The sequence below is a fragment of the Gopherus flavomarginatus genome, chromosome 2, assembly GCF_025201925.1.
Source record: "Gopherus flavomarginatus isolate rGopFla2 chromosome 2, rGopFla2.mat.asm, whole genome shotgun sequence".
Lineage (NCBI taxonomy): Eukaryota > Metazoa > Chordata > Testudines > Testudinidae > Gopherus > Gopherus flavomarginatus.
In genome coordinates, this window is record NC_066618.1 from 61,776,870 (window position 1) to 61,802,732 (window position 25,863).

At 39.5% G+C, this 25,863-nt stretch overlaps 1 protein-coding gene across 1 annotated transcript in view; it reads left to right on the forward strand.

Moving 5' to 3' along the window:
- DNAH11 (dynein axonemal heavy chain 11) overlaps positions 1 to 25,863 on the forward strand; it is a 299,093-nt gene that overhangs the window by 94,431 nt on the left and 178,799 nt on the right. Inside the window, exons 28-38 of the mRNA XM_050938580.1 lie at positions 137 to 263; positions 2,777 to 2,926; positions 8,264 to 8,497; positions 11,037 to 11,168; positions 12,047 to 12,207; positions 13,532 to 13,688; positions 13,808 to 13,953; positions 14,608 to 14,724; positions 19,981 to 20,119; positions 22,132 to 22,224; positions 22,391 to 22,585. Coding sequence (XP_050794537.1) covers positions 137 to 263; positions 2,777 to 2,926; positions 8,264 to 8,497; positions 11,037 to 11,168; positions 12,047 to 12,207; positions 13,532 to 13,688; positions 13,808 to 13,953; positions 14,608 to 14,724; positions 19,981 to 20,119; positions 22,132 to 22,224; positions 22,391 to 22,585 — 1,651 coding nt within the window. The remainder of the gene's footprint in view (positions 1 to 136; positions 264 to 2,776; positions 2,927 to 8,263; positions 8,498 to 11,036; positions 11,169 to 12,046; positions 12,208 to 13,531; positions 13,689 to 13,807; positions 13,954 to 14,607; positions 14,725 to 19,980; positions 20,120 to 22,131; positions 22,225 to 22,390; positions 22,586 to 25,863) is intronic.

Below are 25,863 nucleotides of genomic sequence, written 5' to 3' on the forward strand. Positions count from 1 at the left end.
GGTTTATGCCTCTTAAGCTATCCACTTTTAAATACCCACAACTTAATTCTTATTTTGCAACTTCGTAAAAGGAAATTTCCCTGTGTCATATAATTCTGAGATGTAAATGTAAGTAACATTTTCTTTTTATTTTCAGGCTTTCTCTTTGTGAAAAAGTTCTTGCAGAATATTTAGAAACCAAATGCTTAGCTTTTCCTCGGTTCTATTTTGTTTCTTCAGCTGATTTACTTGACATTCTCTCAAAAGGAACACAGCCAAGACAGGTAATATTGCCTGCATGTTTTTGCAATTTCATTATGTCCAAAGAAAAACATTCTCAGTATTAATTGTGAAGTGATAATATATGGCTGCATGCTCCTTTTAAAGTATGATTTCACTGTAAACAAAACATAGGTATTTGTAAATAATACAGTCTCTGCTTGTTTCTTTGTTTTTTGTGGAGAAAAATTGAAAGTGCTTAAACAGGATGTCATGTTTTCTGGTATGGCTTACAACTGAAAGTGCCAATCTTAGATCAGACTGTCAGAAAAGAGGGGAGACGCCCCAAACTGGTGGAATATTCTATCATTAGATTTCACTAAGCCAGTAACAAATGTGTGCTCTGGATTACTATGTTAGTCTCACTGTGGAGCCACAGACAATCGCCTTAGGTTCTCCAGCCTCCCTTTACTACCCAGGACTTTGTGATGAAGAGTTATTAAAACCAAAAATCACCTTATATTAAGTTACTCCCAACCCCAAAGGGTCAATCACTTACTCCAGGTCAATGGATCCTCTTGATCTCACACCTAAGATAATGCTGACAGCCAGTTTCTCTAGTAAACTAACTTTACGTTTATTAGCTAGGAAAAAAGAAATGAGTTACTGAGAGGTTAAAGCAGGTAAAATACATTAACAAGTGAGTCAAAGTTTGTAAGTACTAAATCTCTGCTATTATATTGGAATCTGCTAGTGTTTCATAAGTCTCTCAGGGTTACCTATAGAACAGCTCTAGGGATCTCTGTCCGATCACTCAGTATTCCACCCTGTGGCTAGTGTTTCCATCACAGCATGGGTTTTTCCTCTGTTGACTAAACACAGACTGGGTCTGTGGATTTCCCATTGTTGAACACGTTGGCCCATGCTTTGAAATTAGCATGCCTCTTCATTTACAGTCCCAAGGCACCAATTCTGTTCGTTGCGCAATCCAATTACAGATACATACACAATATATTTATTTACAGCAGTCCAAACAATCTTTCCTTAGTTTTCATGAAGTTTTACACATTAAGTAAATTCTCATCCTAATACTAATGCACCTTTGATCTAGGATTACCTAATTACAGGGTATACTTTAATGTAACTACACGTAATGTGATAGGCAAAAACAATACAATCAACATCTCCTTTTGATCTATTCTAGCAAATGAATTGGCTTGAACACACAATGACCTTTTAGCATTTCTCTGATATTCACATATACCCTCTTGCTCTAGCCTGAGCTGGCAATCTGCTAGACAGCATCACCGAGGGAGAAATGAAACAATCTTTAAGGGATGAAGTGTTGCAAGTGCTGTGCCTTCTCTTACAGGAAATATTGTGCACATGCCATCTGTAAGATCTAATAGAAAGTCAAAGATGGAAAAGACTGAGATCAGAAAGTCCATCCTGCCTTTGGCCCAGCATTTGTTAGAGATCAAATCTCAGGCATGCCACTTGTAACAATGACAAGTAATGCTGAAAGGTCTGTGGTGTTCGTTATATTGTCACTGATTGAGCTTCTGACTATTCTACTTGGAATGTTTTTGTAACCATGACTCTGTTTGCTCCCCGCAAACAATAATCTGCCAGGTTGTGTGGCAGCTAAAGGCTCATTTATATTGAAGCGTCTGCACTTGAATATTATTCAGAAGCTTTACATCACCTTATCTACAAGCCAGATGACATCCCAGTAGTGACCACTCCTGCTGCAGCCATTAATTCTCAGTGTATCAAAATTATTTCTGTGCCTTAGATAGAGCGTATTTAGAAGGGATGTGATGCCTAAAGCAAGGAATACTTTACCAAAGAATAAAGGACTCATGAGACTCAAATAATCTTTTTAATAATACAATCCTAAATTCTCATAGCTTCTTTACATCACTAAATCTTAGGGACCTGTTTCATCCTTAAAACTGCACACTTCAGTAGAGAGACCAAGGCCACTGAATTGCCCACTCATGCTAGAGATGGACCCTTCTTGTCAGGATTGTGGCATACGGGCAGGGCATTGAGGAAGTTTTTGCCATTTCACGCCACATTTATTCTGTGGACAGTGAACTTCAGTCTCTCTGGCTGCCAGGCTGGCACTTTTCCCATGAGCACAGGATGTCTCTTAAGAAAAGCATTTAAATATAGCCCGTATACCCTAGGATCCTGATCTTGCATTCAGGTCTTTGCACCTGTGTGGCATCCTACCGAAGTTAGCTCCCACTGTAACCTCAGAGCTTCCTCAATGTTATGGATAATCTGGCCTTTATTTCTTGAGTTATCTTTAAGATCTAAGACCAAAATGCTGGTCCAGTGCTGCTGTCAGTGTCTAATTCCTGCTAAGATCAATGCAAGTTCTATGTGTTGAAGGCCGGTAGAATCAGGCTTGTATGCAATTGGGGGAAAAAAAAAACCCAACAGAGTGAGACAATGCTTATTTACCTAATTATCTTAATCCACGTAAAGGTAAATGTGGATTAAAAATAGAAAATCTGAGCAAATGTATGATGGTTGATTTTCTTAAACCTGTTGTATTGTCTGGAAACAGGTGACCCGTCATCTTACCAAACTTTTTGACAACATTGCTGATCTTCAATTTCAAGATAATAAAGAGAAATCTACAGATATTGCACTGGGGATGTACAGCAAAGAAAAGGAATATGTTCCATTCCATGCAGAATGTGAATGCATTGGTCAGGTACATTGTGTTGTTTAAACTTCCTTGGAGGGCATTTTTTTTTCTCTTCGGAGTTGGAGGAGAGGCTAAGTGAATATTCTCTTCTGCTAAACTTACTGGATATTTAGGGGAAAATACACTGGGAGATGATGGGCACCATATAAAAACATAGTAAACCTCATGTAGAAAAAGGAACACAGCTCCCTGCCTGCAGAGTAGCAGGGCTGGCCCATCAGTGCGCAATTAATTACTTCCCCCAATTTACAAGAGGCAAAAAGAGATCCAGAGAGAGGACTGCCAATGGGAGGAGGTCAGAGGAGAAGTCAGCTTCTATATTGTTTGTTTTGAGACTGCGCTTAGATGGATCAGTTCTTGTGATGTTTTCTTAACATTAAAACACACCTCACAGGTGTTCAGATTCTATCCAGAAGTGATGATCACTTGATCAGTCTCACACAGATTAACCTGTCACACTTTTTTCCTGAAGATTAAAAGATTTATTCAATGGAGAGGAAGCGGTAGCAGCATTTTGAGCTCTCTTGTCAGTGACGATCATGGACTCATAAATGGTGATGGCTGAAAAGATGTCCTGAGTTTTTTGTACTCCAACTGATAGCATGGAGCAAGATTTTCCCCTACATGGTTGCTTTTCAAGGGTTTTTTTCCTAATTTCTTCTTAAACACTTCTAATGATGGTGTCTATAATACTTCTCTAGGCAGAGCATTCGGTTGCTCCTTTGAATACTGACTACACCAATTCACAAAATGGTACTAAACCCAGTCCTGATGGCATGGAAAACGTCTTTAATTAGCTGTAAAGCAAGAGAGTGGCAACCACAGAATGTTCTGTGAATTCACTTTCTGATGTGAAGAGCTTTCCAAACATTGATGGTTGTGGGTTTTTTGTTTAATTTCTGTGTTCCATTCCTTTTTTAATATACAACTAAGGTCATAGGATTGATGGAGGGAAGGATTATGAAAAGGAGTAAACCAAATCACAAGAGATTGTATATACAAGTTTCCCATAGAAGGTTCTGAAAGCCATGTATCTGAGTTGTTCAAAATTCGATTGGATAGTGCATCTTTTCACCTTTACCCTCGAGTATCTATAAAACATATTTTGCAGGGACAACAATATAACTCCTCCAGCATCATTTTTTAAAATTACACCAGTACAGAACTTTAATTATTGATGGCACAGCTTCTTCACCAACATAAGTTAGGATGGGTGCTGTACAGATTTTCCCACTGGAGACATGGGTCTCCACAAACACATATGATATTTATGGACAGTTTCTGAGTGTTGGTACTCAGACAGATTGTGTTTGGATGGTTTTATCTCTACTAACAAGTGGTACCATCACTGGAACCTAAGGGCCAAGCAACCATGAGATCATTTGTGCAAGAAATGTATCATATACTTTAGCTAGAAGAAGAGCTCTGTGTTAGTTGAAAGCTTCTCTCTCACCAACAGAAGTCGATCTGATAAAAAATATTACCACTCCCACCGTATCATGCAAATATCCTGCAACCAACACAGCTACAGCACTGCATATTCTGTAACTCTTTGTTTTTCTTCGGGTGATGGTCCCTATATGGATTCCAGATGTGGGTGTGCATGCGCGCCATGGTCCAGAACCAGAACTTGTTCATAGTAGTGTCCATTGACCCGCACGTACATTGTGCATCAGCCACATGGTGTGTCCGAGGCTTTAAGAGGCTGTGTGGGTTGACTCCATTCAGGTTCCCTCTTACCGCTGTATGGCCAGAGTCATCACCCTTGTTCTTCAGTGCTCTTAGCTTGCTAGTAGAACTCTTTGTCCATCTTTGCCTTCTGTGCTTTGTTTTGTAGTTTTTTATAGTTAGGTTTTGTTCTGCTGTTGGATTTCTTACCCACATGGGGTGTCCCCGCACACACCACCTGCTGTTCTGGGGACTATGTCCTGGCAGGCTGGCTTCAAGAACTGTGCTTCATGCCTGCACTCCTTCCCTGTAACAAGCACCACCATTGCCTCTATTGCTTTGGCAATGTCCACGTGGTCTCCCACTGCTCTATCTGCTGCTCATTCCTGCCTTGCACTCAGGAAGCCAGAGAATTCTGCCTCCATAAGTATCTGATGGAGGAAGCTATGTGTCCACATGCACAATTGGAACTGAGACCAGCAGATCCATTGGAGCACCTGTAGTGAGCACCCCGCACCTCCCTCCCATGTGCTGCTGCCCACGGTACCGCTGCAACCGCAGAAACACCATGCACGTAAGAAGCATAGACATGGGCATAAGGGCTGTGGCCCTGCCTGAGCTCCACCCCGAGGACCCACTTCCACTTGTCCTCTCTTCCTGAGGCCTCACCCTTGCTCTGCATCTTCCCATCCCCTCTCTGCCCTCATGGGGGCTTTGGGGAAGGGGTGAAGAGGCTCTCACAAATGGTGAGTAGCCAGCTGGCCGAGCAGGTGGGAAGATTGGGGGTAGGGTGGAAAGAGGTGTGAGACGTCAGCGGGGAGAGCGTTGGGGGAAGGGGCCAAGTAGGGCCGGTGGTGGAGCATGGGCATGGCCAAGCAGGGATGGGCCTTGGTGCAGGGCCATGGTCTGGGGCCCTGGTCCGGGCACACCCAGTTTCCCCAAATGGAGGAATCACATGCTGTCCGTGGTCAGGGCCCTCCCGGATTGCTCTCTTGATACGTGAGGCCATCCTCTACCCGTCCCAGGCAGTATGGCACCGCCCGGTTTCCTGTGCCCCCATCCTGAAGCATGCCGAGTGCTGCTTCTTCCTCTTATCTAAGGGTATGGATTTCCTGTTCACTCATCCCTGTCCCAGTTGGCTTGTGGTCCATGCAGCGACTGAGCATGCCCGACAGCAACACCTCAAGGCCACTCCTCCAGACTGGGTGGCAAAGAAATTGAACCTTTTGTGGTGCAAGATTTACTTCCCTGAGGACTTCCAGTAAGTAATCTCCTCTTCTTGAACGTACTTGTTGACATTTATGTTCCAGCATTTAATAGTAGGAAGACTTGCTGGGTTTAAACACCTGGGGCTATGGAAAAGACAGGTTATATTAGATGTCTGAGAAACCTAATAACACCACATGAGCTGTCAAAAAAATATGCACTATAAATTTTGAGCCCAGTGGCTCTGAGTAAGGCAAGTATGGGCAACAAATAAAAAACGAGTTAAGTCAAGAGAGCCCAAAAACAAAAGGGACAAATGCAAAGTGGAAGCTAGTTGTGTTGATTGTGCACAAAAACTACTTTTGGTTATGTGGTTAGTATGAAAAGGAAAGAGTTACAAAAAGATGGAAAGCCTGCTTATGCCAACTACTTTAGAGAAATTAATCTTCATGTAATTCTGCAATGCTATCGAGGTCAATATCTGTCTGGGTTTCCAGCCATGTAACTGTATGGGACAGTTTCAACTTGGAAATCCACATATCTCAAGGTTTTCTACGTTTTTGTTTTTGGATTTCAAATACCCTTGTTCCTTATTTATTTAGGACAGTTCCTTTTTTCTCTCATTGTCCTTTGTTAGATTTGCGTGTGTGTAACCCTAATCTGCTGATAGGGAAACAAACACACTTTAATCAAAATATCTGTCTTGATCTTTTAATTTTTGCAATAATTGGAGAAATGTCACCATATAAGCCACTTATTGATCAAAATGCCTTGTTATCTCTCTTCTCATCAGTGTGCTGCCTGGAAAGAGAGAGAAATAGTTAGTTGATTCTATCTCAATCTATATGCCAGTCATTTTCTTTTTTGTTTATTGTTAGAGGTGCTCCCCTGCCTTTTGTGGTGTAGATTGGCAGATGATGTTCTCTAACCAGGGATCTTTGTTCATGTTCTGGCCCAGTTTCTGTCATCTCTCCATTTTCTCACTTCTTATCCCTTTTTGTCTCTGTTCTTGCTGCCAAACACGTTATGGGAGCTTCCATGAAACAAATATAGGGAAAGTAGGTGGTTTTCAAAAAGCAGTGGCTGGGAAGGGATGAGAATGGGGACAGGATGGATCTAAGGTCATGCAGTTTTCTGAGATAAGTTTTGTGCTATTTTTTTTCTAAGACAGGCACCAGTCAGAATGTAAAATACTATTGCACACCCTGAAACCTTTAAACAATCTTTTATGTCTTCAACTAGTGGTCATATATACTCAGCACGGAAAGATGAAATGAGACTTGACACTGCATAATCTGTAAATACAAACAGAACATGTAAGCAGATAGTAGTCTGAGATCAAACTTCATTCTAAGCCTTTTATCACGGCCAAAAAAAAATCTTCTTTCAATAAAGTTAAATTTCAGACAATCAGGTTAAATTCCTTAATGCTCCTGAATCTGAGAAATGAAAACCAAGGAGACAAATAACTACTAGCTAAAACTACAAGCACTAATTTAAAGAAAGTCATGTTTTCCAATTAAAAAAAAAACATAGTTCTTGTTAAATATGCACCATAATTCTTGTTAATGTGTTTAATTTTAGGAGGACATGTATGTGACTAATATGTTTCACCTATATCTGGTGTTCTTATGGTTATGTTCGTTTTCTACAAGAGGCCGTCAAGATCCATAGCACCAATTTTTGGGCCTAATATTTTGATTGGTTTTGTAAGCCCATATAATTCTTTGTTCTTTGCACAATAATTGTTTCCATACTCTTTTATTTAAAACAAAAATGGGACAGAATTAGTGATGGGATTCATACAGAACCTTGTTGGGTAGCGTCTGAAAGTAGTTACCATCTGGTGGCTGTTGAATGGCAAGAATTTGTGGGCTTGATCCACTGCCCATGTTAGACAAGAGTTCACATTAGAAAATTGCTCTCACAGTGGGAACTAATTGGCAACCTTGTTGATTGTCTGAGTAGGGAAGCCAGAGGCTGAACATGCAAGGTGACTCAACTTGCTTCTTAAAGATGGTTCATCCAAAACAAGGTTTTTGCATGTTGGAAGAGTAACATCTGAAAGCTTCCATTGCCAATTCCCACTCTATACCAGTTCTTTAGATAATAAAGAACTTTTCTGTCCCGGGCTGTCAGGCAAACACATTTGATGAGCTTTAAGTCAAACACACACACAAACAACTAAGTGAATAAAATAAAATGATGCTAGTATCTCAACACTCATAAATGTTCTTGCAGTACTAAACAACCATGATGAAAACAGGGTGAAACATGGAAAGAAAACTGGTTCTAACTGGAAGTCAAGGAAAGGGTTTGTGTGTGTGTATGTTTTATTTTATTAATGTGTACAAAGAAATACCTTGACAAATATCTGTTTAAATACTATTCATGATACCAATCAAGTAGGAAGCTATTACCTCATTACAATATTCTGAACACTGATGCAGCATGTATCTTTTTCAAAAGGTGGAGACCTGGTTACAACAACTTGAAGAAACCATGTATAAAACAGTGCATCGTCATATCATGGAGGCTATAGCTGCCTATGAAGAAAAGCCCAGAGAGCAATGGATTTTTGACTACCCGGCTCAAGTTGCACTTACCGGCTCACAAATCTGGTGGACGACAGATGTAGGAATAGCATTCAACAGGCTGGAGGAGGGATTTGAAACAGCCCTGAAGGATTACAATAAAAAACAGGTATTGATGTCTTGCTTATACTGTATGAAAACAAGGTTCCATTTTCATACTGTATCGATCTTCCAGAAATGCTTGGCTGGCATGTTAAATGTTTTTTTAGTCAGACTGTATTTATTGGCTACTTGCTATTGCCATCCTCTGAAGAAAAGGAAATATGCCTCTTGCTTCTGATTCTCTCTCCCTCTGTAGATGATCCCATTTCTGTTTCTCTCTCCAACAATGAAAATTGCCCTTATAGCTTTCTGTGGGTTCATTTTGGAGGAAGAAGAGGAAGGGTAAAAGCCAAGGTGCTACAAAATAAAGGATTTTTCCTATAATTAGGAGGGATAGTTTGTGACCTAAAACTGTCTCAAATCTGGAAAAGTAGATAATACCAAATCCAGCTCTTTGAGGTAGGTATTTTTGATAATTAAAGACAGATGAGGGACATTTATTCAGAAAATGTGATATGGACCTTTATTTTCAAAAGCTATTGGTGATTTTGGATGCCTCGATTTTATGATCTGCACCTCGAGTCTTCTTTCAGGAGCTTGGTTTTCAGAAAGTGCTGACCACCCCTCTCTGAAAACTAGGAGTATGTTTGTTGTGGGGGTACAGGAAGGATCTATGGTCATTCAGCATTCCAGAATTGCTGCTATTCCTATTGTAAGGCATCTCAAATTGAGCACCCAAAAATTGGGACACCCAAAGATCACTAGTAATTTTGAAAATGTAGGGTGTACTGAATACTGGTAGACAACAAAAACTTGATTGCACCTCCATGATATTATGGAAATTTTAGGGTGTGCACACCCATACATGTGCCTGAAGAGTGGGAAGGTAATAATGCATATGTAAGGAACCAAAACTTGTGAGTCTGTTAGGACCGTGCTTTGTTTGATTTGACAATAAAACCATCAGAGTTCAGTTTGAAACTTTGGTTAGTTTTAGTTTCAGTTCCCAAATGGGTATTTCCTGCTGTTGTAATAGCAGCTACACTGTTACCCCATGATTCTCATTTTAAAATAGTATTCTGATGTTAGCATTCTTTTTTCTTTCAAATTAAATAGCTTAATTTTTAAAAACTACATCTGATTTATTTGATTATAATGGATGATCTGCCAGAACTATTTTTTTCTCATATCTGCAAGCTGAGAATGAAAAAAAATTAAACCCATCAAATTATGAAGTCATACCAATGCCTGATATTGTGCCATCAGTTTTTAAGCAGAATCCCCCCATCTCCCTTTGAAAGAGGTAGAGAGGCCTACTTAAAAATTGATGACATGCTATGGTTTTGTGGTATTTCTTCATCTAACAGATACATACTGTGCCTCCTATCCTTTTGCCGGGTGGAACATGTTGGGGTGCTATCAAAGAGCCCATTCCTTGGTTTTTGGCCCTGAAGCAGGCTGGTCTAAACTGTGCCAGATATCAGGGATTCCTCCTTAGGCATCATACGTCACCACTTTGTGTTCCAGCTGTTCCCCCTCTGGAACACCTTACCTAGTGAGAGGATTTTGCCCTCTTTGCACTCCTGAGAGTGTGGAGTGGACCTGATAACCTTATACATTAGGCAACTTTCTAAGATTTTATAAATCAATAACATTTTTTGTGGGGGGAAGTGTCTGAGACTTATAGGGTGCAGAGTAATTCAACTTGAAATTTTGCCATTCAAATGTCCTTCGTAATCAGATCAGTGTATCCCATAAAGTTATGGTGTGGTAGCCTAAACCCAAGCTAAATGACCCATTAAAAAAAACTTACTATAAAGTAAGGAAATTAGGAATTACAGTTGTAATTCTCAAAGAAGTCATTGTCACTTAGATAACTGCCAGACCCTTAAATCTGGGGACTACAAGAAAGCTGATATCTAAATTGCATTATGCCAATAATGAAAAAGCATAGCTTTTGAGGTCTCATTCATTCTTGAATCCTTTTTTGTAGCAGGGTCTGAACACGGACAAGCACAGCTGTATCGCTTACACAGTACCTTATATGCACTCTATTAATGTTATGTTTGCCTTATTAAAAATGTGCACAGCCAGAGGCTATGATCTTGTTTCCTGTTAATGTGAAGTGTTTTGAAGAAAACACATTCATTAAGGATATTTTCACATTGCAGCTATAAGTAACTTCATTCATATCACATTGAATAATTCCTCCTTTCATTGTGTTGTACTTCTTTAAACCTCAAGCCATTGTACTTTCATACAGTATATTTTCAAGTGCTTTGTCCAGTAAAAATGCATGAAGCAAAGAACCATTTCCCCCTTTTCTGGAAAGGCGTTTCTGCAGTTTAATAGATCTCACCATTCAGAAGGTTTTCCTGGTATTGACTATAAAAGTTTCTGTTTAATTTTATCACAGTGTCCAAAACTGATATGCCCAGAACTGATCCAGTGTTCCAAACATACTTGGTGACTTATAACCATGCATGTGCAAGATAGCTTATGTGGTAATTGAATTCATTACATTGGCAGAATTCATCTCCCATCGTGGTGGTGACTGGGGCAGAGTGGAATGAAATGTTGCAACAAAATTATTGTCGTCTTTTTAGATCGCTCAGCTAAATGCTCTCATTGCTTTGTTGCTGGGAGAACTTGCCTCAGGTGACAGACAGAAGATCATGACCATTTGCACTATAGATGTTCATGCTCGAGATGTGGTGGCAAAACTTGTTGCTCAAAAGGTAAATTGTAGGGTGTCACTTTTTTTTTCATGTGCTGTTTTAGGGTTTAAAAGGAAAAAAGAAAAGGACTGTAAGCCAAGCATGTGTCCAGGCTTGCATGAGTACATAAGGAAGGGGCAGATTATATGGTTGTGGGCACAAGGACTATCTGCTTCCCAGCCATGTACTGAACCACTGGCCATCCCCCTCTCTGTAGTGCATTGTCTTCTGGAGTATCATACTTGAGCGATGAATCAAACCCAGAACTTTTTTTTTAGCCGTTTTGTAGGATGGTTCAAACCAGGTTCAAACTTTGATCAGCAAAGTTATCCTTGGGTAAACCAAGTCTGTTCTTCAGATGATGGGTTTCATGAAGGCATGTCTGGAACTAGTCTGTTTTTCTTTGTAGCTTCTCCATCTTTGATTATTTAGCCATTAGTTGTTATGTTCTGATCTCTGTTTAGCCCTCCAGAACTGGGGGTTTGTCTGTCTCACATGGTGGTTGCAAGATAAATATATTCCTACATACAAACTTTTTGTTCTTGTGAAACTGAAGTTACCGGTACGTGTCAGTGGTCTGAATGCATATTACCTTTTATTGGATAGAAACTGACTAGCGCTTGGGAGGTAATCATAGGTGCTGGGACCAGGGATGCTGGGGGTGCTGCTGCACCCCCTGGTTTGAAGTGGTTTCCATTATATATAGGGTTTACAAGTTGGTTCAATGGCTCTCAGCATGTCTAGAAGTAAGTATAATCCCTTATAATTGCTTGTAGTAGTTATTACTTGTAAAAGACTATGTGTGAAACCTACTGATGACAGTTAAAGCTTTTGGGAGTGTCTGGTTTCTTTCATCTCCATAGCTTCCACTTGACATGAGGTTTGTGCAATGCTTTTAGGTCACTAGTTCCCAAGCTTTTGCTTGGCTGTCACAACTACGCCATAGATGGGATGAGGCCCAGAAACACTGCCTTGCCAACATTTGCGATGCTCAGTTCCAGTACTTTTATGAGTATTTGGGAAATACCTCTCGGCTAGTTATTACACCTCTGACTGACAGGTACTGACTCTTGTTAATAAAGAACTATCTCTGCTTGATCCATTTAATAGAATACAAAGTTAGACTTTCCATAGCAAACCTCCGTGTTCTTTCATAAATATGTGTAAGGTCCTTCTTAATATGCCAAATATAATACCTTTATGTGCATGTGTCAAGGTTTTTTCCCCACTCTGAACTTTAGGGTACAGATGTGGGGGACCTGCATGGACCCTTCTAAGCTTAATTACTAGCTTAGATCTGGTAACACTGCCACCACCCAGAATTTCAGTGTCTGGGGCACTTTCTGTCCCCCCAAAACTTTCCCCTCCCTGGGTTGCCTTGAGGGACTTCACCAATTCCCTGGTGAACACAGATCCAAACCCTTTGGATCTTAAAACAAGGAGAAATTAACCATCCACCTCCTTTCCCCCCCACTAATCCCTGGTGAGTCCAGATCCAATCCCCTTGGATCTTAAAACAAGGAAAAATCAATCAGGTTCTTAAAAAGAAAACTTTTAATTAAGGAAAGAAAAGGTAAAAATTATCTTTATAAAATCAGGATGGAAAATGCTTTACAGGGTAATCAGATTTCTATAATTCCTATAGACCAGAGGGCCCCCCCTCCCAGCCTTAGGTTCAAAGTTATAGGAAACAGAGGTAAAATCCTTCCAGCAAAAAGAAACATTTACAAATTGAGAAGACAAACATAAGACTAACATGTCTTGCCTAGCTAATTACTTACAAGTTTGAAACATGAGAGACTGATTCAGAAAGATTTGGAGAGCCTGGATTGATGTCCCGTCCCTCTCAGTCCTGAGAGTGAACAATGAACAAAAACAAAAAAGCACAAACAAAAAGACTTCCCTCCACCAAGATTTGAAAGTATCTTGTTCCCCTATTGGTCAGGTGTCAGCCAGGTTCACTGAGCTTCTTAACCCTTTACAGGTAAAAGAGACATTAACCCTTAATTATCCGTTTATGACAGCATGTGTATAAATAAAACAAATGGTATGATCTTCGTGTTTGTAAAATAGATAAAATAAAATATTCCCTAGTCGATATGCTATAAGTTCTCAGTTTAATCTGATAAGTACTGAAATTAGTGTATGTACCATTCTACACAATTGGCTTATATATGTAAAATAAATATTTGCAAATTAAAATGTTGCACTTCACTTTTTACACGGTCCATCTCATGCAAGAGCCTATTATAATGTATATGCACAATACATACAATTAAGGTTTTAGTGCTATCCTAAATTTCCCAGCTTCTGTGGTTTTAAAATCTCCACCGTATTAGTAACATTCTTTGCATGCAATAATAATGGTCTCTCATTGCTTAAAGGTGTTACATTACCCTAACACAGTCTCTTCACCTGACAATGAGTGGGGCTCCTGCAGGGCCAGCTGGCACAGGCAAAACAGAGACCACCAAAGACCTGGGCCATGCCCTTGGTATGATGGTCTATGTCTTCAACTGTTCTGAACAGATGGACTATAAGGTATGATATTTTATCGAACAGTGATTTCAGTACAATTTTATTTTTTTAACATACAACACATTAAAAAAAACTTTACTCTTTCTGAAAATAAACACTAAATGGTTGATTCTGTCTTTTAGTCCATAGGAAACATCTACAAAGGTTTGGTCCAGACAGGTGCTTGGGGATGCTTTGATGAGTTTAATCGAATTTCAGTAGAAGTCCTGTCAGTGGTGGCAGTGCAAGTAAAGACTATACACAATGCCATTAGAAATAAGAGGAAGAAGTAAGTATTTTAATGTCATTTTCTTTTATAGGCCCTTACAAAGACATAAGTACAAAAATTTAAAAGTATATTTCTAAAAATCCTGCTATGGACAGATGTTGAATCCTCCCTTGTAAATTCACTAGTGTGTATGTGGTGTGTGTGTCTCTCTATAATATCTGTATATCTAGAAGCTAATTTAATATGTAAAATTAGCCCCTCCCTCAAATTTATAAGAAGAAAACACCTAGAATATAGGTGAAATACTGACGCCATTGAAGTTAATGGGAGTTTTGCCATTCACTTTAATTCTTGGATTTCATGTTATGTAGAATTTTTACATACTATGGAGCAGGTCCTTGGCTGTGGTAAATTTTGTCCTAATTCCATTGAAGTCAATGGAGCTATGACGATTTATATCAGCTGAAGATCTGCCCCATTTTCTTTCTGTATCTTTATTTTATTTTTTTCTTTTAGATTGGCAAGCACTATTCCAACCTACCACATACCTCTTCTTCTTGGTCACAATTACTTGCACAGATTTTTTTCCTAAATCAGAGAATCTGTCCTCCGTTGCAAATGGATTTTTTTAAAGATGGAAATAATTGTTGACCTCTAATCAAACTGCAGTTTTATAGCAAGTCATTTACTTACATCATGTCGTGGCTATTGCAGATTTTTATTCCTTGGAGAAAACATTACACTGAAAACATCAGTTGGGATATTTATTACTATGAACCCAGGATATGCTGGTCGAACAGAACTACCTGAAAATCTCAAAGCTCTATTCAGGCAAGTATACTGTAGATTATCGTTTAGAGTACTCATGCCACCTAATTTCACTGGTTTGCAATGTAAAACAGTTTGTGCTTATTTAAAAGTTTCTTTGAAAATGTTCAACACGGTTATTGTTTCTGCCCATACAAATTGATAGGGGTGGATGCACTTAATAATGGAACTTTTTTTTTTGGAATTTTTACATATATAAAGTGTAAAACTTTTGAATACTTAATAACATGGGAGATCTACACATAAAACATACATGTGCACAAGGATACCCACTATTTTGTGAGTAATTATAGCAATTGTATCTGGTAATCTATGCAGATAAGTTTAAAGGCACCAAATGTACCTGTTCATTAGGGCTGTCAATTAATCCAGTTAACTCATGCAGTTAACTCAAAAAAATTGTGATTTTAAAAAAATTAATCACAATTAATCGCACTGTTAAGCAATAGAATACCAATTGAAATTTATTTAAATATTTTTGGATGTTTTTCTACGTTTTCAAATATATTGATTTGTATTACAACACAGAATACTAAGTGTACAGTGCTCGCTTTATATTATTTTTATTACAAATATTTATACTGTAAAAATGATAAAAGAAATAGTATTTTTCAATTCACCTCATACAAATACTATAGTGCAATCTTTATCATGAAAGTGCAATTTACAAATGTAGATTTTTTTTGTTGCATAACTGCTCTCAAAAACAAAACAAGGTAAAACTTTAGAGCCTATAATTCTACTCAGTCCTACTTGTTCAGCCAATCACTAAGAGAAACAAGTTTGTTTACATTTACAGGAGATATTGCTGACTGCTTCTTATTTACATCACCTGAAAGTGAGAACAGGCATTCACATGGCACTTTTGTAGCCGGCGTTGCAAGGTATTTATGTGCCAGTTATGCTAAACATTCGTATGCCCCTTTGTACTTCAGCTGATGATGCTCATTAAAAAAAATGTGTTGATTAAATTTGTGACTGAACTCCTTGGAGGAGAACTGTATGTCCCCTACTATTTTTACCGATATTCTACCATATATTTCATGTTATAGCAGTCTTGGATGATGACCCCAGCACATCTTTGTTTTAAGAAGGCTTTTACAGCATATTTGACAAAATGCAAAGAAGATACCAATGTGAGATTTCTGAAAATAGCTACAGCACTCGACCCAAGATTTAAGAATCTGAAGTGCCTTCCAAAATCTGAGAAGGACGGTGTGTGAAGCATGCTTTCAGAAGTCATAAAAGAGCAACATTCCAATGCAGAAACTACAAAACCCGAACCACCAAAAAAGAAAATCAGCCTTCTGCTGGTGGCTTCTGACTCAGATGATGAAAATGAACATGCGCCGATCCACTCTCCTTTGGGTTATTGTTGAGCAGAACTCATCATCAGCATGTACTCATGTCTTATGGAATGGTGGTTGAAGGTGAAGGGACATATGAATCTTTAGCGCATCTGGCATGTAAATATCTTGTGATGCCAGCTACAACAGTGCCGTGCAAACACCTGTTCTCACTTTCAGGTGACGTAAACAAGAAGCGGGCAACATTGTAACCAAGTTTCTTTGAGCAACTGACTGAGCAAGAAGTAGGACTGAGTGGACTTGTAGGCTGTAAAGTTTCACATTGTTTTATTTTAGAATGTAGTTATTTTTTGTACATAATTCTACATTTTTAAGTTCAACTTTCATGATAAAGAGATTGCACTAGAGTATTTAAGAGGTGAATTGAAAAATACTATTTCTTTTGTTTTTTACAGGGAAAATATTTGTAATAAAAATAAATATTAAAGTGAGTACTGTACACTTTGTATTGTGTGTTGTAATTGAAATCAAAATATTTGAAAATTTAGAAAACATCCAAAAATATTTAAATAACTGGTATTCGATTATTGTTTAACAATGCGATTAATCATGATTATTTTTTTAATCGCATGATTAATTTGTTTAATTGCTTGCAGCCCTACTTTTTATATGCTTGCACAGATATAAGTATGCACATGTACATACATGTTTCATATGAACTTATTGAAAGTGTGACCCTTGTTTTAGTTGATAAATTGTTGCGTTGGTGATTATTGGACAGACATGAAGCATAAGCGCTGCAAAACAGTTTAATATATTTTTGATCATTTTAGGAGCCTTACTTAAAATACATGTTGCATAATACGCTAATTAAAATGTAAGAAGTGTGAGCTTTAACCTTTTATATTATCTTTAATTTCCTTTAGTGTTACATATATAATTCTAACCTGTGGTTGTTGTTAAATTGTGTCAAAATCGGTTTGTAGGACTAAATTCACATTTGTATAGGCATGTGTGCCTCCATTTAATCAACAGAATGGTAACCACCTATGCCAATGGTGATTTTAATCTGATAATTAGATTTGATATTCTACTTGGATCTGACTGGAAATATATTTTGACTTCAGTGGAGTGACACCTGCTTATATAAATGTTGACTTTGACCCAAAATCTTTACTTTTGCCTGAGTGCTTTTCATGATTTCATCCAGCCTCAAAAGAAAATGAGTGATTTTTGAAGTTCAGTCACTTAAAGTAGTGAGATCCAGTGGAGTAAACTGTAAGACTTTTTAGGGCTGAATTGGTGCTCCAAACTCTCTCTCACCACCTGGGATTTGTCTCTGAGCCATGCATCTCGGTGGCTGATTTTTACAATGTTGAACCTTAGGGCAGAAATGGGCCCTGTATTGTGTTTTGTTGTTTTTGAGGTTTTTGTGTTTTTGTTTTTGTTAGCAGTGCATGTTTGTTCACTGATTATTACTTTCTTCTACAACTATTAAGAGATGAGGATGAATAGTAAGTGAGCGCTTGTCTGAAGACTGCTGGGGGAAGCACTTCCCAAAAGCACAAGGCCTCATCCTCAACTAAAATGGTGGTTGCATGCAAATATATATATATAACCTCGCAATAACGCACCCCGCCATAACGTGAAATTGCACATAACGTGATCATAAGCTGGCTCCCCTTTAAGGCCTAATACCAGTGGTTCCCAACGCCACGGCACCAACTGGGACATTGATGTGCCCCCGCCTAGTGCCCAGCAGGGGAGAGAAGCTGCGGCTTCCCGTCTGCCGGGGACAGAGAACTCCAGGGCTGCGGGCATTACTGCTCTCTGTCCCTGGCAGGTGCAGGGCCGCAGCTTCTCTCCCCTGCTGGGCACTAGGCTCTAAGCAGCTCACATCAATGCACCATGTTGGGGACCACTGACTTAAACTGACTGACTTGAAACCCCACTATACCACGACCCCACATTTATCCCAATGGAATTTTTTGGACCCTGAGCATCGCATTATAGTGGGGTTTCACTGTGTGTGTGTGTGTGTGTGTAAATATTTAAGAATTCTAAAAACCCCAAAAGCATAAGAATGAAACCAGAAAACACTGTTGTCCCACATTCTCTAGTTGCTGCTCCCAAAGAATGGAAGCTGTTCCAGAGGTTCCTTCTGAGAACAAGGAATCGGTTTTTAGTCATGACGACATATTGAAGCAAAGCCTCCATGAAGTGAAGCAGTCACTATAGTGCTAGAGAGAAAACAACCAAGTATTGATAGGCTCCATTATATTTAACCTGAAGAGGGTGGAGTGACAACTTGCAAAACCTCATAGCTATGGGCAAGTGGCTGCAGCAGTGAAGAAAACAGAGTCTCTGAACTTGGAATTTAGAGCCATCAAACTAATTCTTGTTCAGTTTCCAAAATGCTGTCCTGCAGTTTCACATTCTGATGCCATCTGACGACATGATGGATATGTCATATCTTTTCAGATAGGTCTGGTGTCCTATTGTGCATACAGGATGGGATTTCTTTATTCCTTTTTATATTTCTGACTCTATTTCTACTTGGCACTTCCCATTACTATGGACTAGTGGAGCTAATATGAAGCACAATGGAAAATGTTTTCTGTGATCATTTTCTTTCTGGGACTGTCATCTCCACTAGTCTGACCCACCCAAAGATAGTGGAGTATAGAAAGATAATGTAAATTTTATCCTCTTATAACAGAAGTTCATCGGCAGGTGCAGTTTGAGGTCAACAGAGAGCTGGCTATTAACACAATACTAACTCCTAGAGCCCTGCAGATCCATGAATATCCGTGGACTGGATGCGGATACAAATTTTATATCCGCACAGGGTTCTATTAACTCCTCTTGTCACCATCTACTAAAATCTCAGAGGAGATAGCTAAAAACATATCAAATAGTAAACTAATATTCCATGCAAGCCATTGCTGTGTTTGTCACTTGAGTTATGTTCTGTTAGCTAGGATATAGATGGAGTATAAACCTTCATACTTTAGGATACAAGGCAACTACTAATGAGGATTACGGAGAATTTTCCGCATAGATACTCTTATTTCAGGATTGTCCACGACAGGGTTTTTTTTTGTTTTTTTGTTTTTTTTTGCACTTTCATGTAAGTGAGAAAAAATTCCTTGGGCTACACAAAGCACTTGTTCTGAACCTTTTTGTTAGTTTCTGTGTCCTTCATGATTGTGACTCGGAGAAGTCTATTTGATTGCAGAAGGAAGAAAAGGTGTTCCAAAAGAAACGATCTCTGTTAATTTTTTCCATAGGGTGGATTACATTTTAAGAACTTCTACATGTTTCAAATAGTGATTTAATGAGGGGTCTCTTTGACCTTCTCTCTCTTTTTGTGTCTGTTTTTGGTTTTGTGTTGACAGAGATGTTTTAATGGCTGGATGGTTTGCCAGTGTGAATTCTGTTTTAAAAATCAAGAATAAAATATAAAGGTTTTTTTTTTTTTTTGTTTAAAAAAAAAGTAGAAGTTTTATTCCATCTTAAACAGTCCTCCAGGAGGATTCACTCTTGAAAAGAGCAAATCCAAAAGCATGACCAATACTTGAGTGGCAGGACTTTGTATGTTCCAGTATTCACTGTGCCCTGCAAGCATCTGCCAGTCCATCACACTAAGTGACAGTCATATATTGTTCTGAGGCACTAGCGCTGAGGAGGCTGCAATATCTGACTTGCAAGCTCTGTACTTTTCAACCATGTCCTTTGTATGTAGCAATGTTACTGAATGCTAATAATCAACAGTGCCTAATTAACCATTTTTTTTTAATTTGAAGCAGAGTCCTTGTAATCTGACTGACGCACATAATTGTGACTCTCTTGAGCTCTGTTTAAGAATGTTTATACACATCACTCACTCGATTTAGGTGACTTGTTCTTACCATGCTTAAATACTAATTGTGTATTTTGACTTTTTTTTAAGACCCTGTGCCATGGTTGTCCCTGACATTGAACTGATCTGTGAAATTATGTTGGTTGCTGAGGGATTTACTGATGCACGCTTGTTAGCCAGGAAGTTTATTACCCTGTATACTCTCTGCAGGGAGCTGCTTTCTAAACAGGTGAGGGTCTGTTTTGAACTTCTGGACTAGATATATGCTAATTACCCCCATCCACCCCGATTTTGAAATAGTGATGTTGGGCAGAGTGACATTTGCATAATTTATAATTTTATATATATATTTTTAAATTGCATGTAGATCTTTATTATATCAGCTAAGGTGATGCCCAGTAAAACAGTTGTTGTCATTTAAAATAGTGGCTCCATGCATTCAGAAGTGACTTTTTTCCCCAGTACTTAGTGTTTTTGTAATGCATTAATTTTGGAATAAATAATTGACTATTAACTGTTCAATATGTCGTGTGATGGAATTAAATCATGCTGTTGAAATGCATTTATACTAGGATCTATTGAACAGAGGCGGCTCTAGATATTTTGCCACCCAACGCACAGCAGGCAGGCTGCCTTTGGCGGCTGGCCTGTGGGAGGTCCCCGGTCCCGCGGATTCAGCGGCATGCCTGCGGGAGGTCCGCCGAAGCCGCGGGACCAGCAGACCCTCCGCAGGCATGCCGCCAAAGGCAACCTGCCTGCCGCCCTCGCTGCATCCGGCAGGGTGCCCCCTGTGGCTTGCCGCCCCAGGCACCCGCTTGGCGTGCTGGTGCCTGTAGCTGCCCCTGCTATTGAAAAAAGAAAAACTACTAGGCAATGTATGAATTACAATAGTGATTTATGACTAACTGTATTTGGATGAGAGTTTTAAAATTTGCCACACAAATACAGTAAAGAGAGCGTCAAATGCAGGAAGTATAGTATCATAGCTAAATTATATAATAATTGCACTAGGAAGAAGTCTTATTCACAATACTTACCTAAAAACACCCCAAAGTTATAGAAGTCAGAAGATTTATTATTTTCCCACCTCAACTTATGCTATTTATTCATTTCCAAAAGTATAACTTGTTACAAGTAAAAGTGTTCTTTATATTCAGTTTTATTAGTCGAATGAGTGCTGTCTGAACAACTCTTCAGCCTTTGCCCATAAATCTTGACAAATAAAACCATTGTGAAAGAAAACAGTTCATAATAATAATTGGAGATATACCTATCTCCTAGAACTGGAAGGGACCTTGAAAGGTCATTGAGTCCAGCCCCCTGCCTTCACTAGCAGGACCAAGTACTGATTTTTGCCCCAGATCCCTAAGTGGCCCCCTCAAGGACTGAACTCACAACCCTGGGTTTAGCAGGCCAATGCTCAAACTGCTGAGCTACCTCTCCCCCCCCATTCTACATGCATAACTTTTGTAATTCTTGCCTCCTGTAAATATACTAAAGTTCCCCTCTCACAGTCTTTAAAACATGGGTAGAGACCATTCCGATTTCTTTGAAATCTTTTATATGTTTTTGGCATGTAGTAAAAGGGAGATATTATTATGTCATTAAAAGAATGCGAGCCAGGGACTCCTGAGCTCCAATGCTACTTTGAGATGGAATTCTTTTCTGGGCTTGGGCAAACCACTTGACTAGTTTGCCTTCATCTTGTCATCTATAAAATATGGATGACAATGTTCACTACTAGTACTTAACATCTATGATACCTTAGAGAGATCTTGTGATATTTGGTTATTAAGTGTTTTGAAAAGGTAAAAAGGTTTTAAAGGGATGATTAGTATTGTTTTTATTTTTGTTTTTCCCCTGTAATTTATTTTGGATGCTTAGCTCATTCTTTTAGTATGTTATCAGAACTTTTTTTGAATTGTGCAGCATTGAGTACTCACAGATAAACACCTGTTTGTTTTCTGTCATTTCATAAAACCACTTACATTCAACAGGCCAGATTCTGCTGTCAGATACACCAGTATAAATCAGCTCATTGTAAATCTTCTAAAATCAATGATATTCTCTATATTTACACTAGTCTAAAATAGTCTAATATGCTGTAAATTCTAGTTTGTCCATGTAGCTATATGTCAAATTGTGTGTTCTTCTAAGAAAGATTTCGTCTTAAATATTTAAATTTAAACTTTCATTTCATAAGGTTTCATGAATAGTCAAGGTTGGTTTGCTTTTCCATAGGATCATTATGATTGGGGACTTCGTGCTGTTAAGTCAGTCTTGGTGGTTGCTGGCTCACTGAAGCGAGGAGACAAAAACAGACCTGAGGATCAGGTTAGGTACCTTTTTATGTACAAATTTAAGTTTTACAATCATAAGAACTTCTGATACTGTGTTTTATCTCTGAATCACTGGGAATAAAGACAGAATCCTGAAGAGAGGGAGATGGGTTTAAAGACCTGGCTGATATGATAATATGTGATTTTCTATCCTTTTCCAGGTGCTTATGCGAACCTTAAGAGACTTCAACTTGCCTAAAATAGTGACAGATGATATCCCAATTTTCATGGGCCTGATCAGTGACCTGTTTCCTGCTCTGGATGTTCCGAGGAGGAGGGATCTACAGTTTGAACAGATGGTTAAACAATCTACCCTGGAGCTTCACTTGCAGCCTGAGGAGAGCTTTATTTTCAAAGTAAAATAATTAATTGATTTTAATTACTCCCCTTAAGAGTTTCAGTCAACATAATTGCGGACAAGTTGTATTAGACATGAAGGTTAACTTGCAGTACATTGCAATGTTTCCTAATGTGTCCTGAAAGTCTAGGTTTTTCAAAGGCACTGTGTCATGACAACATATTGCAATTTAGATTCATGTTAGTAAATATGTAGTATATACCTCCCATATGGAGACAGGGAGTATTTCTTGTTCAAATACCCCTTTGCTGTTGAAGATTTCTCTTAACATACAGTACAGTAGGTTTACAGTACCAACACTTTAACACCAGCAAATAATAAGTATTATTATTTATAGCATATAGTGTGTTTATTTTAGAGAAGACCAATGAGTGATGGCAATACACACTGCAGTGGCAATAATGGGAAGGGAGAACAAGAGTTAAAGAAGTAAGATCATGTAGTTCTTTGAGTGGCTCTGCATATTCCCACTCATAAGTATTGCACTGCTTAGTGTGCCTAATGGTAGAACCTTCTCCTAGCAGTGTCCCTTGAGGCATTCTCTCAGCCCCCGCCCCTCACCATCTTTCCCCTCACTGTCTCCAAACATTCTCAGAATGAGGCTGTATCTGAGGGCGCTGCATCCTCTACTACCTCAGCTCCTTCCAGCCACATGATGGGATAGAAGTGAACCACTCCAGTCTGCTCAGATCCAGAGTTCTTTCTCCTTCAGTGTTCATTAGTGTTTTATTGTTGTTAGTTGGTAGATAGGTAGGTAGTTATTAGTGTTTCGGTTCTGGGTGATGGTGGAACCGAAAAGGAGGAAGAAGCTGGGATTCAAGGGACGTGCTTCATGCCCTGCTGTCTTCCCAGTGTCGGATGTCTGGTGCCTCGAGTTTGGGAGAGAGTCACTCTGCATCTGGGTGTCATATCTGTTTGGAGACAGGCGAGCCCATTTTATCAGTTCATGGAGGCTTATTACATTAGACAAATGGGTTTAAGAAGTTATATAGAAAATGTCTCTACCATACAGTTTGAAAGACTACCCCTCTCCACTTTCACATACCTTTCCCTTGTCAGGGTATCTTCTTGTGAGGATATTCTACTTTCAGAGGTAAAAAAAAATTACTTTTGATAGTAGCTGTCAAGGAGGTACCTGAATACTTGGAATTGAGTTATATTCCAGGTACTTCTTGGTGCAGAAAAAGGATGGCGGAATTGTGACATTCCCCTGGTGTTATCTGGACTGGTGATCTGCTCGGTCACTTCAATCCTCAACTCTGGGAGCCAGCCTTACCCTCCTCTGCTGTGAGAACCTCCACTCCTGGGTTGTTTCTGCACAGCCTCTAACATGTAAGCTGCTCCCAATTACGTGAGTGAGCCAGCCGCTGCCTGGATTGTGAAGCCGAATGACACTAGCCAATATCTCCAGTCCCAGATACAACCCTAGGAATCTCTATCTGGCAGTGTCCAGTTATGCCTGCTGGATGCTGCAAGCTTATATGAGTTCGTCAATTTAACAAAGAAATTGATACGTACCAGGCATAGATGGGAAAGACACTAAGCCATGAAGTAAATTCAGGAGTTCATCGCTGCATTTGCTTGCTTCTCCACTTGAATGTAGATCCTAAACCAGGCCCAACAAGCTACTCGGGCTGATCCAGCATGGCCACAAACATTCACTGGCTTGGCCTAGTTTCGTCCTCACGCTATGACTGGGGAACAGCATCACAGACAATATCTCATGGTGGAAGAGTGCCCAACCTGACATCTGGAGGGTGGTTTACAACTCCTGGCCTCCCTTCATACAGAGCCCATCCTCTGGTTATGGAACCTGCACACCAAGCTCTGATATGGGCATATGAGGGAAGGTCCATATATAAAGCCTTCCATTGTTTGTAAGAGGATGTTGGTGTTCAGCAGCCTACAGAAGTGCCTTTTCTCTATCTCATGAAATTGCATTCAGACTTGTCTAAGATAAAATGTTGTTAATCACAATTCCCCTTCTCTCAGTTGTGTTCCTCAGGGAAACGTTGGCAGCTTGCCAAAATCACTAAACATTCTAAGGCCAGGTTCATAGCAGCACCAGCCTATGTTGTACTGGGAATACCAGGAGCATCTCTAGCAGCTGAAAGAGGAGAGGACTGGAGCTGGGCCAGACTTCCTTCACTCCATAAACTCCTGGACCAAGCACAGGGCCCTAGAGATCCTCCCACCAGTGGCTCTGCCTGGGGTAGGGGCTCATCCTGGGTGGGGGAGGTAAAGATAGATGAACAGGGCTTCACCTAACCACCTTCTGGACCCAACACATAGTGCCAGCAGCCATATCTCCCACTCTGAGGGAAACACATGAGTCAGGAGCTCCCCAGACTCTAGGGGCTGGGGGCAAGAGACAGAGAGCAAGGCTGGGCTGGGACTTCCTTCCCCAACCACTACCTGGACCTGGTAATCTGTCTGTGCATCTGGGAAAAAAGTCTGCTCGCTCTACTAGCTGATGTTAGTCCTGTAGGCTCTAATATTTGCAGAGCCTATGCTGCAGTGCTTAAAGTTTAGGGTTCAAACTCTGCTCCTGATTTGTGATTGGGTTGCAGGTGGTTTTACAGTTACACTCACTAGACTTTGTTTTTACCTTTTTCTGTGCCTTACCATAATAACTCAGCAGAACTTACTCAGTAGCTGCGTGCAGGGTTTTTATTTATGCTAACAGGGCAGGTCCAAAAGAGAGTATTGACACCTCATTACAGAAAGGGAAGAGGTTTTTGTGCATTAGGAATTTAGGAGAGTGGAACACTAAAGGGCTTCTTGATGGGCAGCATGTATATGTTCAAAAGATTGTATCTGTTCAATGGAATTTTTTGTATTTATACCTGTCTGGCAAATTATTGCTGCTATGTTGTTCCAACTCCTAGCACCATTTAACCTGTGGTATGTGGTTACTGTCCTTCACACCATACAACCAAATGTTTGATACCCATTCTGTAGCCTCTGGTATGGTGATGGTTCTCATTTTCTTTTACTGGTCTCCATGATTGTGTAAATCAGTTAGTAGAAAAATGAGATTTGTTTTCATTTGTTGAGGTATATTCATTCATCCAAACAAGACTGGACTTTGCTCACAGCCTTAGAAGACAAAGTCGTTTCCTTGGATATCATTTTTAAGATAGCTACAAAGGCAACAGTTCATTTTCCTGACTAAGAGAAAAGGTGGGAGGGAGATAATATGTGGGAAATAATTAGTGTCTTGGTGATAATGGGAGTACAGGAAAACAAAACCATTAGCTATGTACTAATTCTGTT